We start from the raw sequence: 15,002 nt of genomic DNA on the forward strand, positions 1-15,002 counted from the left end.
CGCGCTGATCCAATCGGAGAGGCGCGAGACGAGAAGGGAGCAGTATGTACACACTCGTTCTCGGCCTGTCTCAGGGTGTCTCGACGAGTGTGCACCAGCCGGCATAACACTTCACAGTTTTGTTAAAAAAATCGTTAAAAACCTTTCAATAAGATACAAAAGTTTATAATACCACTACCTTATATTATACAGATTATACTACCTTATTTTATAAGAATACTTACTGGTACAATGTGACCGCAAAGCATCAGCGATAAGCCTTTGGTCAGGAGGTACGTGAAGTCAGTCAGGATGGGTCTCTCGCCCGGAAATCCAGTCAGCACCAGTATTTGGGGCCTGCGAGATAACACACATAATAAGTAAATTATATACCAATTCGACGATAAAATTCTATTTTAATGTGAGCTTGTGATTTTATAACAATTTTAGTTAAAAGATATGATACTTATAGACTAGCAAACTACATTCAAAATGCAGAGACCAAACGTCGTTTAATATGTGAATCATGAGCCAATATGTGTGGTGACCGCAAGTCGACAAAGGCCTGTGCACACCGGCTTGCGTGTGCGTGACGTGCACGTACGCGTGCGCTAATATGTTGGAGCCGCACATTCACACGTCACGCAAGCGGTGTGCCGTCTCTTATAAGGATCTGTATACTACAACGCCGCACGCGCACGTGCACGTCACGCTCACGCAGCCGGAGTGCACAGGTCTTTATATGCTCTTAGTTGCACGAGTGAGCGTAAAGCCGGAGCGAAGTGTCTCCGTTTCAGCTTGGGCAAAAATACTTTCGTATCGCATTTCTCAACCGAATTCACAGGTTAGATAATTATGGATTTTTTTACAATTCGATTTTCAGAATATTTTCGGAATGGCAGAGATATGGGCTTCGCGAGATCTGCAGCTCACAAAAACACGGGTCACGGGTCGGTATGATCACAAAGGCATTATTGAAGCCATACCTGTAGTTCTTAACGTGTTCTGTGACGCGGTTGAGCTGATGCGCGCCTGACAGTGCCGCCTTGTACGTCTGTGCTTGCGTTGTCGAGCCCCAGTTCACATCTGCATGACAATACAAACTTTAGTCGCTAAGGGAATATGATGTTTACTTCTACAGAAATAAGGTTTAATATTTAAATAAGGTTCATATAATTCAATGTTGCACTTTTCAAAATATCAGTACTTGATTCGGTTTTGTGTTGGTTTAGCCAATAAAATTATTAAGACCTGATTAATCTGCGCTTTCCCCAGTTCAGTACAATAACGTTACTGCAATAGAAATGTCAAATCATATAACATGGCTAGAGTCGTGAGAAGAGCAAAGTCGTGGAACGTAAATAAATAAATAAAAAGCCTTTATTAATTCTCTGCAATTACATAGAACATAAAAAATTAAAAAATGTTTCAGGAGTTAAAAAAAAATATTATTTTGTAGAGACCCCTCTTCGGGTGAAGGCCTCCTCCAAATTCAGCCAGTTTTTCCTGTCCTTTGCCTTCTGTGACCAGTCTTGCCCGGCTGTAGCCAAGATTTCGTCGACTGTACGTACTGGGCCCTATACATTCCACGACTGTTCTCTTTCCGCACAGAGTCTAATAAGATTCAAATAACAATGAACAAGATTCAAACTTGAGTGACTGCCATAGGGACTAGAGCCGCGTGAAACTGATGGACAGTTTTTAGGGTTCCGTATCCAAAGGGTAGAAACGGGACCCTATCATTAAAACTCTGCTGTCCAGTGTCCGTCTGTCCGTCCGTCCGTCTGACTGTCTGTTACCAGGCTGTAACTCATGAACCGTGATAGTTAAGACAGTTGAAATTTTCACAGATGATGTATTTCTGTTGCCGCCATAACAACAAATACTAAAAACAAAAGAAAACACGAGTCCAACTCGCACTTGGCCGGTTTTTGATAAGATTTTTACCACACAACTTCTTTAGTAACTGCCTGACATAAGTGACAGAGCTATAGTTTTATTTACGTTGATCCGTATGGGATGGGCGTTACCTGGCTTCCTGTAGGACACGAGCAGGTAGAGCGCGAGCAGGCACGCGAACGTCACGAGCGCCGTGATCCACGAGATCACGAACATGATCGCCAGGCACAGCACCGCGCCCAGCAGCGACAGCCACATGTTGTACAACTACAACATATCTCCATGTTACACCGGGTGATAACGGCCTCACCTGGCTTCCTGTAGGACACGAGCAGGTAGAGCGCGAGCAGGCACGCGAACGTCACGAGCGCCGTGATCCACGAGATCACGAACATGATCGCCAGGCACAGCACCGCGCCCAGCAGCGACAGCCACATGTTGTACAACTACAACATATCTCCATGTTACACCGGGTGATAACGGCCTCACCTGGCTTCCTGTAGGACACGAGCAGGTAGAGCGCGAGCAGGCACGCGAACGTCACGAGCGCCGTGATCCACGAGATCACGAACATGATCGCCAGGCACAGCACCGCGCCCAGCAGCGACAGCCACATGTTGTACAACTACAACATATCTCCATGTTACACCGGGTGATAACGGCCTCACCTGGCTTCCTGTAGGACACGAGCAGGTAGAGCGCGAGCAGGCACGCGAACGTCACGAGCGCCGTGATCCACGAGATCACGAACATGATCGCCAGGCACAGCACCGCGCCCAGCAGCGACAGCCACATGTTGTACAACTACAACATATCTCCATGTTACACCGGGTGATAACGGCCTCACCTGGCTTCCTGTAGGACACGAGCAGGTAGAGCGCGAGCAGGCACGCGAACGTCACGAGCGCCGTGATCCACGAGATCACGAACATGATCGCCAGGCACAGCACCGCGCCCAGCAGCGACAGCCACATGTTGTACAACTACAACATATCTCCATGTTACACCGGGTGATAACGGCCTCACCTGGCTTCCTGTAGGACACGAGCAGGTAGAGCGCGAGCAGGCACGCGAACGTCACGAGCACCGTGATCCACGAGATCACGAACATGATCGCCAGGCACAGCACCGCGCCCAGCAGCGACAGCCACATGTTGTACAACTACAACATATCTCCATGTTACACCGGGTGATAACGGCCTCACCTGGCTTCCTGTAGGACACGAGCAGGTACAGCCCGAGCAGGCACGCGAACGTCACGAGAACCGTGATCCACGAGATCACGAACATGATCGCCAGGCACAGCACCGCGCCCAGCAGCGACAGCCACATGTTGTACAACTACAACATATCTCCATGTTACACCGGGTGATAACGGCCTCACCTGGCTTCCTGTAGGACACGAGCAGGTACAGCCCGAGCAGGCACGCGAACGTCACGAGAACCGTGATCCACGAGATCACGAACATGATCGCCAGGCACAGCACCGCGCCCAGCAGCGACAGCCACATGTTGTACAACTACAACATATCTCCATGTTACACCGGGTGATAACGGCCTCACCTGGCTTCCTGTAGGACACGAGCAGGTACAGCCCGAGCAGGCACGCGAACGTCACGAGCACCGTGATCCACGAGATCACGAACATGATCGCCAGGCACAGCACCGCGCCCAGCAGCGACAGCCACATGTTGTACAACTACAACATATCTCCATGTTACACCGGGTGATAACGGCCTCACCTGGCTTCCTGTAGGACACGAGCAGGTAGAGCGCGAGCAGGCACGCGAACGTCACGAGCGCCGTGATCCACGAGATCACGAACATGATCGCCAGGCACAGCACCGCGCCCAGCAGCGACAGCCACGTTGTACAACTACAACATATCTCCATGTTACACCGGGTGATAACGGCCTCACCTGGCTTCCTGTAGGACACGAGCAGGTAGAGCGCGAGCAGGCACGCGAACGTCACGAGCGCCGTGATCCACGAGATCACGAACATGATCGCCAGGCACAGCACCGCGCCCAGCAGCGACAGCCACATGTTGTACAACTACAACATATCTCCATGTTACACCGGGTGATAACGGCCTCACCTGGCTTCCTGTAGGACACGAGCAGGTAGAGCGCGAGCAGGCACGCGAACGTCACGAGCGCCGTGATCCACGAGATCACGAACATGATCGCCAGGCACAGCACCGCGCCCAGCAGCGACAGCCACATGTTGTACAACTACAACATATCTCCATGTTACACCGGGTGATAACGGCCTCACCTGGCTTCCTGTAGGACACGAGCAGGTAGAGCGCGAGCAGGCACGCGAACGTCACGAGCGCCGTGATCCACGAGATCACGAACATGATCGCCAGGCACAGCACCGCGCCCAGCAGCGACAGCCACATGTTGTACAACTGGCATATAAAAAAAAACATTGATATTAGACGAACACTTCAACCCATGCCTATCCTATCCTTAGGCTTAGCCACTCTTCCAGTACTATCGAAAGCGAGTAGCGATCAACTTTAACTCGCGCAAAAGTTGATGTAAATAAAAGAGATGCATACTTTTTCTAAGAGAAATACTCACTTCTCGCTGATCGCCGCCGTCTTAACAAACTAATTACCACAGATAACTGATTAATGAATATAGTATACTCAACGAATTCGACGCCTGCGTGATATGCCCGTGTAGCATATGTAGGGTTCTTTCTTACAGCCATATCATACATACTGCTTTTTTACTTCGATAATGATAAATTAAAATAAAATAAAAAGAGCATTAATGGTAAAAAACCATCAACGAGACAATTCAATATTATTTTTATTTTTTTCGATTAAACAGTTAACTGTATTGCAGCTTACTTACTCTAAAAGTAGGCCTCCAACCGACGGGTCTGGCAAGGCTCGCGTGGAATGTTGAGAAGTTGATCAACGTATATGCAGCAAGAAAGAAGTTCGAGATCAGTGGTGCGATCTGGTTCAAACCACCTGTAACAAAAAAAGACAACGTAAGAAAAGCCTCAGCCATAATAACCCAGATTACCAGTTCGCCGGACGATATTAGCCTGTCAGTTAAACGCAAAAGGTGACAGTTCCCCTTAAGGGTTCCAAAACCATAATGATGTAACAAATGTTGAAATTAAACGAGTTATCAGTCTCATTCTTACCCATTAGTATGAATGCGAAAGCGATAAGAAAGGTGAGCACGTATCCTCGCACCGGTTCGTTGTTCTTGCCGTAGCCCTTCGCGAAGAACTCTAAGTACGGGTACAGCTTGTCTTGACACAATGCCTGGAACATAACAATAAATAATCAAGGTAATACGTCGCTTTTTGTTTAGAATGCCAGATAGAATCCATGTTGTGTTTAGTACAAAAGAAAAAGCGCTGGTGGCCTAGCGGTAAGAGCGTGCGACTTTCAATCAGGAGGTTCGTTCAAACCCCGACTCGTACTAAAGAGTTTTTCCGTATGTACGAAATATCATTTGATATTCACCAGTTGTTTTTCGATGAAGGAAAACATCGTGAGGAAACCGGACTAATCCCAATAATGCCTAGTTTCCCCTCTAGATTGGAAGGTCAGATGCCAGTCGGTTTCGTAAAAACTTCTGCGACTCGCGTTTCTGCGACTGTTCACGACTATCGGCTTTCTAAAGCCATACATACTATAATATACATTACTGCATTCATATATATGTGAAGAAATTCGGTTTTTAAACTATAAACTGACGAAAGATTTAACTTAGTGGCCTAAAAACATACCTGGAATACTTTGGGAGCGGATACAAGAGAAGCTAATGCAGAGGATAGAGTGGCTGCGAAGCATCCCGCGTATATCAGCGGTCCAAAGCCAGACACCAGACGTATCACCTGTGTGCAAACAAAAAACAAATAATATAATAAGTTTTTGGCAAAAATTTCATTTTTGGTACAAGCTTTTATCGCTGACTGTACTTTTCTTTCCACGGGCAACTAAAGCTCATCGAGACAATTCTAAAAACCCCAGACACAATTAGGTTTCGTTGTTTTATCACATAGTTCCTATGGCCACCTCCGGTCTCCATCATCAGATCAGCTCGATGACACCATAATATTGCATTATCACCCGACTTAGGTATGTATGCAAAATTTCAGCTCAATCGGAAATCGGGAAGTGCATCTAATTTAACTTGCAAGATTTGATTACACACAGGCAACGGTCAGGTGGGTGAAAGTAAATAATAGTACATTATTGTCGAGGCTCGGAAGTAGCTACTTGCAGGCTGAGGATTCGTTTTAAACGGACGACCTTGGGAGGCCGTTTAATTGAATCCGAAGCCAGCAAGTAGCCTTCCAGCCGAGTCATATATAGTGCTTTTCTCAAAAATGGTGCAAGAAATATTAATATCATAGAAATATTTTACAAAAGCAACGTTCTTACGTAGGTATATATTTTCACAGAAAAAAGCCCTTGCCGCCTTTTTATTTTTTTAATAAAAAAATAGAAGTGTATTTTTCTGCCGAAAATACGCCAACCTATTTAAGACAGCTAAATAGTCGCGGTACTAATCATCTATAAGCCCATTTGATATGGCCATTTCAACTTTTAAAAAGTTTGGAACACGACAAATAATGGAATTTGTATGCAACATTGCAGTCCCAAAATCGAGACTGCAATGTTTTTAACTTTTTATTTTTTGACTGACCATAAACTATGCGCTTCGCGACCTATTTTTTAGACGGCAAAGTCGACTTTGCCGTCCATTTTTGAGAAAAAGCTTGTAAAAACTTATCTAAGGGCTCATTTAGACGGTGCGACAACTCGCATGCAAGTTTCATTACATTGCGGTTTTTGATCGGTCAGTTTTATTGGATGTAACCAACAGCCCAAAATCGCACGCGAGTTCGCGCGCCGTCTACATCAGCCCTAAGGATGGTATTCCATCTGTCCAATATCTTGGTCCAATGTGTATTTACGTCTCATATTTTGCGTCGCATATTGCGTCGCATGCGGCCCGCGAACCTCTCACTTGCAACCCGCGAGCCTCCTTGGCTATTTTGTATGTAATATTGACAAACAACAATGTCTGATAAAGTCATAAATATTAACAAAGTGCGGCCCGCGTCAACTTCGTTAACTACTATGTGGCCCTTGGCTGCAAAAAGGTTGCCGACCGCTGGTATAGACCAATGGCCGATCGGCATTTCTTGTCGCATCGATCACACACGTACCGTGTCATAATAAACTCACATCGTTACTGTGATGCAGTCCGTACTCGCAGGTCCTGTTAGCGCAGGCCCCCATGGTCCAATTGGCGACGTCCTCCACCGCCCCTGTGGCCTCCCGGAGCACGGTCCAGCCCACTATCACGGCAATTAGCAGATATGACAGGGTCGTTAGTAGAATGGCCAGGATAGTACCTTTTGGGATTGATTTTTGTGGGTCCTGAAAACAAAATTTATTTATGCTCAAATTACTTGTTTTGACTTTAATATCTGGGAGACCGAGCATTGCTTGGAAAAACATATAAAAACTCAAAAATGCGCGTTTTTCCAGAGATAAGACCCAGCTAGATCGATTTATCGCCCCCTTAAACCCCCATATAGCAAATTCCATCGAAACCGTTAAGCCGTTTCGGAGATCCCCGAAACATAATTATATATCAATAAACAAGAATTGTTCTAAAGGTATTAGATTACTACACGTACCCTCGAATTGAGAAATTCAAGGAGTTAAGGGGCCCACATATTACCAGTTCGCCGGTCGATACCAGCCTCTCAGTTATTCGGAGCTGTCAAATTTTGCGTTTGACAGGCTGATATCGTCCGGTGAACTGGTAATCAGTGGGCCCCTTAAGCTTGATTAACACAGGCGTCAACTAATTAAACAAGATTATTGTATAAAAAGGTGTTAATGAGACGTAGCAAAACATCAAGGGAGGTATACTAGTTTACCAATATAGAAATCTCGTGGGTTTCCTTAGTATTTTACCGCCTCAAAATGAATGTGTTGCGAGATTTATTTAAGAAAAAGTCGAACCCCTACTATATATTTAATACAGAATGAATTCTACGCCGTCCGTCCTTTTGCTTGGTATACTTTTAGCCAAAAGTATATTTTTCGTCTACAGATTTCTGTATTTATTAATTACCTTAAGATCGCCAGAAATATTAGCGCCAGCGAGAATCCCTGTAGCCGCGGGAAAGAATATCGAGAACACGGAGAAGAATGAATGGTCCACACCCTCATAGAACTTGTAGTCTGGTCCCATGTTGCTTTTCAAAACCGTCACTAAAAAAGAAAACATATTTTTGACAACTATAATAAAACCATTGAAGGTAGGATCCTATGGAAGTGGTATACGCGTGCCTCCGTGAGGGACAGAACAGGGTGTCATTCTGAATCCCTAACAACGTTTGTCCTAAAGTCACTTGCCCTAACTGGTTTGTCCTAATGGGCACATGCCCTAACGATCAATTGTCATAACGATTATTTTCCATAATGTAAGGTTCTGAAAACTGGTTAGGTTTTAGGGAAAACAAAATTAGGGTTTTTAGTGTTAGGACAACTGATCATTATGACAAACAGTATTAGGGAATGTAAAGATAGGAGAAAAGACTTTAGGGATTCAGATATAGATCCGACAAAACATACGTAATGCGACACTGATTAGCCGAATTTATTTGTTGCCCACCATAATCAGTGCTAAATTTATGGTGCGGAACAAATAAAATGTGAGACTGTGACAAGAACAAACAATAATAGCTCTTTCAATGCTACTCCTACTGAAAGATACATAACACTATCCTGTTCGGTCACTTCCCCCCACCTTTCATGCCAGATCCAAAATATATACTAGATTCATGAATAAAACGCATCAAATTTTTGATGTTTAGTGTGTCAATTTTTTTTGTGTTATTACACTTATTTCTACTTAGAATCACGAGGACTATCGATTTAAAAATAAAAACAATGTGTCCCAAAAAAATTTCAGTTTTGTAACGAATTTCCACATACATTGTGTATGGACCGTTACAAAACTGACACCCAAAATTTGTATGAAAAACTGGGGACACTTTTTTTTCTCTTTGTCTCATTCAATAGTACTTGTGATTCTGAGACTAAATAACCCAAAAGTTGATGGTTTTTCGAAAAAAAGTAACTGGTACCATTTTTTCTGAAAACCCCCAAAAACCAACTGTCACGACTAAATAATCATGTACCTTACAGCATTAACATAAGGTCTACATTGGCATACTTACTGTTGTATCCCACAAAGCCTTGCGCAATCTCGACATCGCTTTTCGGGCCTACAATGGAGCCTATTAGGAAATTCACTATGGCGGCTAGGAGGATGAACAGCAACACTATTTGAGCTTTGGCCTCCCATTCCATGCCCACCATTACGATGCCCGTGAGAAGTACTATGGTGATGCAGCCGTAGATTGTTTGGTCCTGAAATAAAAAAAGTTTTTGGCAAAAATTTCGTTTTTGGTAAGTACAAGATTTTATCGCCGACTGTACTTTTTTTTCCACAGGCAACTAAATATTCATCGAGACAATTCTGAAAACCCCAAACACAATTAGGTTTCGTTGTTTTATCACAGTGTTCCTATGGCCACTCCGGTCTCCATCATCAGATCAGCTCGACGACACCATAATATTGCATTGTCACCCGACTTACGTATGTATGCAAAATTTCAGCTCAATCGGAAACCGGGAAGTGGATCAAATTTAACTTGCAGACAGACAGACAGACAACGGTCAGGTGAAACTAAATAAAAGCTTGTAAAAAGTCTTCATCATCATTCTCTAGCCCTTGTTCCATTCACTTGGGGTCAGCGCAGCATGTCTTTCTCTACCACACCTCACTGTCGCCCGTCATTTCATCATTCACTTGCGTTCGTTTCATATCATCTCTCACAGAGTCCATCCACCTTTTCACCTTTGATTTTCAGTCCATTCACCTTTGATTTTTTCATTGTGATTGACATCTGTACATACAATTTATAAAAAAAAAACCTAGTGTGATTTAACTGAATAGTCCGAGCGCACTAGGCTCACAACTACTCCAAGCAATCACATATAAAAACGAAAATCAGTTTAGTAAGACGCGTCTTTGGCGTCAGGACCGGACAAAGGGGTGTCAACCAATCGGTTTTGTAAAAAATTGAGAATTCTGTACGTATAATAAATAAATATAAATAAAATATATAGCTGTTTTATTTACACATTACGTAGAGTACACACATTTACAATTTTTTAATCAGTCTAATGTGGATCCCTTTTGGGTAAAAGCCTCTGTACCTAGTTTATTCTATGCTACTGTAAAAAGTTTAAAACAGTTTGATATAAGAAATGTGTTGGTTATGAAAGCATTTGTTGTATTACAGTAAATACCTAAGTTCTGAGAATGTCATGCATACCAACTTTTACGACTATTTCTGCATTTGTAATTTAATGGTTTGAAATGCGTAACGCCAGAGATAAGTAACAACAAATCCATTCACTACAGCTGAGGAAGAGAATGAAAATGCTATGTGTATCCGAGTATTTCAGGGTTCAAGTGGGACAGCTAGATATATATCTAATTGGAGGGAAAGAGACTTACCCATGCCTTGCTGACCAATCTGACCATGTGTGCCGACTCAGGTATGAGTGTTATAAGCGACTCTCCAAAGCCGACGACGTACATAGCGCCAGCGACAGCGTTCGCCATTGAGAATATGAGGCCGATGCTGCCGCGGCAGAGACAGCTAGATCTACGAGTATGTATCAATGTGGCAGAAAGAGACTTACCCAAGCCTTGCTGACCATGTATGCCGACTCAGGTATGAGCGTGATGAGCGACTCTCCAAAGCCGACGACATACATAGCGCAAGCGACAGCGTTCGCCATTGAGAATATGAGGCCGATGCTGCCACCGAATTCGGGGCCGAGCGACCGCGATATCATGTAGTACGTTCCACCTGGAAAGCAATTTTATCACATTTAATTGTTATAAAAATACAGAGAAACTAGTGTTCAATTGAAACTAGTAAAATAAAATAATAGATGACGACAAAAAACGGTCACGACCACTACAATTCTAAAGATAATAACTAATGTTGTACGTACGTGCATAACTAATCTTTATCTAGACTGGGAAAACATTCGTGTAAACAGTATTCATGCCGCCTCCCAGACACTGCGGGGTTGCGCAATTCATCGCAATGGGAATGGTAGTACCTATTAAGAATTTTATCTATGAGCCATTAACTGTCTGAAATATATATATCGGAAGTTTAAAGTTGTTGAAAGTGAAGTGACAACTTGGCTGATATTAGATTCTAATAATTCTCAACTTTTTGTAACAGAACAGACATTTTCCGTTCCTCCGGTTATGCTTACCTCCTTTGATGACCCCGTTGGTGCTAATAGCAGACATGGAGAGCGCCGTTATGGTGGTCACCACTGACGTCGTCATGATGAGCAGGATTGACTGCGCTGCCAACGAAAACGAATACACAATGAGTAGGTATCTACATTAGGTACTCATTTAGTACCTAGTTTCAGTGTGAATTTTACACAGAATCACAGAAGTTATACCACTGAAATAATATGAAATGGGCGAGCTCGCTCCATCGTAGGCCACGTCTACGCCTCGGCTAGTCTGTGGGCATGAGTAAGCCCATTCATAATAAAAAAAAATCATAACCAGTGGTAGTGGTGAAGTCTCTCCGGTTCAGTTGGGTTAGGCAAAAATTATTTCGTATGTCTTTGTCTATCTGGTTTTCCGGATGTTCTCATGACGTGTGAAATGTTGCTTAAACTTCTACATACCCACGCCAGCCTGCCCGACCACCCAGGAGAGTCGCAGGAAGAGCATCACGCCCCAAATGTTGAGCAGACATCGCATGAGCACGCCCTTGATCCAGCCAAACTTCAGGTTGGGGCTGGGCAGCGCCGGGCCCTCGACATTTCTCCATGTCCTGATCAGTGAGATATTACACCTTCTACATACCCACGCCAGCCTGCCCGACCACCCAGGAGAGTCGGAGGAAGAGCATCACACCCCAAATGTTGAGCAGACATCGCATGAGCACGCCCTTGATCCAGCCGAACTTCAGGTTGGGGCTGGGCAGCGCCGGGCCCTCGGCGTCTTTCTCCATGGTCTGACCTGGCTGGAAATAACATTTCGTGAGAAGTGTCTTTTAAAAGATTACTTTACGAGACAATAATTAGTACACCCAAAATCACCCCTTATTATCCCTATAATCGTATAAGTCCTTGCGAGTTTTTGATTCATTAATGGCTTGGTAGGTACACAGATTTGTTTGGGATTTATATGAGATAAAACTAAATATCAGCAGCTTGTTATTATTAACGCCAGATCTCCGATTGTGAAAAGGACGATTATCTTTTTCTGATCCAACCACCATGATGTGATGAGCTGATGAGGATGATCTCACCAGTACGAGTGGCAGATCGACGAGGTCTAGTCTTGCGACTTTGTTTGCACTACTATAAAATTTAGGTTCGGTTCCTGGTAGATACTTAGGCGACTATAGTCCCAGATTGATGCGCATATTCCTCATAGGCTCAACTTATTGGTTCTAAAGTTCATCTACGATATTCCAAGCATCCTTCAAAACATCAAATAAAATTAAGTTTTTTTTTCCATTTTGTCGTCCCGCTTTCCGATTTGTTCAGTCCAAATCCTACACCATAATTCATAAGTGGCACCATAACCCACGTAGGCGCTTTTAATAAGGTTATTAATGATATTATTTACGCCTGACTCATCCAGCATTGCAATAATCAATGCACTCATCAAAAGGTTAACAGATCACGTAGCCAGTTATCTCAATGAACAACGCGACCTGAGGGCTGGGGTCAGAAGGTAACCATAACGATGATAAGTACATTATTAATTGAAACTTGAGTGTCTCCTTGGTTATTAGCGACTGATGATGCAAAGTCTAGGAGGTGCTTACTCGTAAGGCAGGATATGTATTCAGTGGATTTGCTAAGTGTGCATATTCAGTAAAACGATTCTGACAATCGAACTTCTTAGCTAAGTCTGCAAACCTTAAGTTATATCTACTTACAAGGAAGGGTACCCAACTGTCCGACTCCGATTTGATTTATTTTGATATATGTTTTAGGCCTGAGTTACACTTGTAAGTTTTACTTACGTAAGTAGGGACAAAGCTATTTGTTAGAATGAGATAACGATATTCATCTCTCATTCTGTAGTATAGCCGTGTCCCTACTTACGTAAGTAAAACTTACAAGTGTAACTCAGGCCTTAGAGTAGTCTAAAATAACGGACACGTATTTTTTTAGCTGCCCAAACTCAACCTGTTAGGAGAAAATGGCCTTCAAAGTACTGAAAATTGACCAAACCTTCTAATTTCTATTAAAAACTTTTTCAAAAAAAATTATAATTAATTACTGGTTTCGTTATATGTTGGAGAACATGCATAAATAATGGGGACGTGTTTTGTCATTTCACCACAAACTCATTTTTTATATAAAAATATATAGATATATATATAATAAATAAATATCATAAATATATTTTTATATAAAAAAAGAGTTTGTGGAGAAATGACAAAACACGTCCCCATTCTTTATTCATGAAGGTTTGGTCAATTTTCAGTACTTTGAAGGTCATTTTCTCCTAACAGGTTGAGTTTGGGCAGCTAAAAAAAAATACGTGTCCTTTATTTTAAACTACTCTATAACATATATCAAAATAAATGAAATCGCAATCGGACAGTTGGGTACCCTTCCTTGTTAAAGTACAAATTTCAAATATGTAGATATGGAAGGTCTATCCGAACAATTCACTATTTACGTGAGAGAGGCTAAGCTTAGGCATAGCTAAGTTTTTTATTATGCCTATAGTCTACACCTACAGTAATAATGTATGCTTATAATAGTTTTCCAGTATATTGCCTATTGTGTTGACTAAGTAATACTCGTGCATATGGTACGTTTACCGTTATTATTAATATCAATTGGTGACGACCGGTCTGGCCTAGTGGGTAGTGACCCTGCCTGCGAAGCCGATGGTCCTGGGTTCGAATCCCAGTAAGGGCATTTATTTGTATGATGATACAGATATTTGTTCCTGAGTCATGGGTGTTTTCTATGTATTTAAGTATTTGTATATTATATATATCGTTGTCTGAGTACCCACAACACAAGCCTTCTTGAGCTTACTGTGGGACTTAGTCAATCTGTGTAAGAATGTCCTATAATATTTATTTATTATTTATTATTATTTATTTATTTATTGGTTAAATAATTAAGTTGCTAACGAAAGTCCACCATCACAGCTATCGAGTAGCTATCCAAGACCGTGAATTACGATTGACCCTTACAAAGCTTCTACTTTGGCGTTATTGGTCTTAACATACTTATGTACATGGTGGCGAAAGATCTTAAAGGGGCGAGCCTATTTTCATTTTATTTTTTTGTATAAAAACGTATTTAAACATTGGTGGTCAAACATGCACCTTCAATTCCCATTTGCATTTGCTAGATACAGCCGAAGGTTCGCGTGACACAGATCATATAGCTTATGATATCAAACGCTTGGAACGGGACGCCATCTTAAACGTATAAAGGTCATCCATCACTTGCTCTTAACCGTATCAAACGAGGACAATTAGCTAATGAGTCCCGTAATAGCCATTGCCGGTACCTGTAAAGGTGCGTCACTGGTTAGATGGACATAAGTAGATAATCTGTATCATCCCATTATTAGCCGGCTTATATCTGACGTCGTGTTTTGTCATACTTGTCGCTTTCGTGGTAAACAGGGAGGCAGAATTGCGGTTAAAAAGCTTAAAAACGCAAAGACAACAACACCAGACAATTCCTGCTTAAGCTTTGGTCTTCCGTTACCGCCGTGCGCTGCTACAGAGTCACAAAGTATGGGAAAAAGCAACATTATTATAGAATGGGATGATGACGCAGCTTACGGCGTCATGCATACAGATTGGCCTCATCGCTTTATGGTGTAAACAACTTACAGCACACATAGCAAAAAAGGTATCATACTCGTATAACACAGTTGCTGTCACTCTGCGTCTTCTTCTTCTAAGTTGGTCCCTCACTGCTGAGGATCGTGACTCCGCGTGCTATTTTTTCC

General features: G+C 42.9%; 1 protein-coding gene across 1 annotated transcript in view; it reads right to left on the bottom strand.

Moving 5' to 3' along the window:
- LOC134669572 (bumetanide-sensitive sodium-(potassium)-chloride cotransporter) overlaps nt 1–15,002 on the bottom strand; it is a 52,263-nt gene that overhangs the window by 8,063 nt on the left and 29,198 nt on the right. Inside the window, exons 4-15 of the mRNA XM_063527224.1 lie at nt 11,862–12,021; nt 11,249–11,344; nt 10,658–10,827; nt 9,121–9,313; nt 8,010–8,149; nt 7,109–7,303; nt 5,641–5,748; nt 5,047–5,170; nt 4,746–4,867; nt 4,156–4,291; nt 966–1,065; nt 225–336 (exon numbers count right to left, since the gene is read on the bottom strand). Of these exons, the coding sequence (XP_063383294.1) occupies nt 225–336; nt 966–1,065; nt 4,156–4,291; nt 4,746–4,867; nt 5,047–5,170; nt 5,641–5,748; nt 7,109–7,303; nt 8,010–8,149; nt 9,121–9,313; nt 10,658–10,827; nt 11,249–11,344; nt 11,862–12,021 (1,656 nt within the window). The remainder of the gene's footprint in view (nt 1–224; nt 337–965; nt 1,066–4,155; nt 4,292–4,745; nt 4,868–5,046; nt 5,171–5,640; nt 5,749–7,108; nt 7,304–8,009; nt 8,150–9,120; nt 9,314–10,657; nt 10,828–11,248; nt 11,345–11,861; nt 12,022–15,002) is intronic.

This window comes from Cydia fagiglandana, chromosome 12, assembly GCF_963556715.1.
Source record: "Cydia fagiglandana chromosome 12, ilCydFagi1.1, whole genome shotgun sequence".
NCBI classification, from domain to species: domain Eukaryota; kingdom Metazoa; phylum Arthropoda; class Insecta; order Lepidoptera; family Tortricidae; genus Cydia; species Cydia fagiglandana.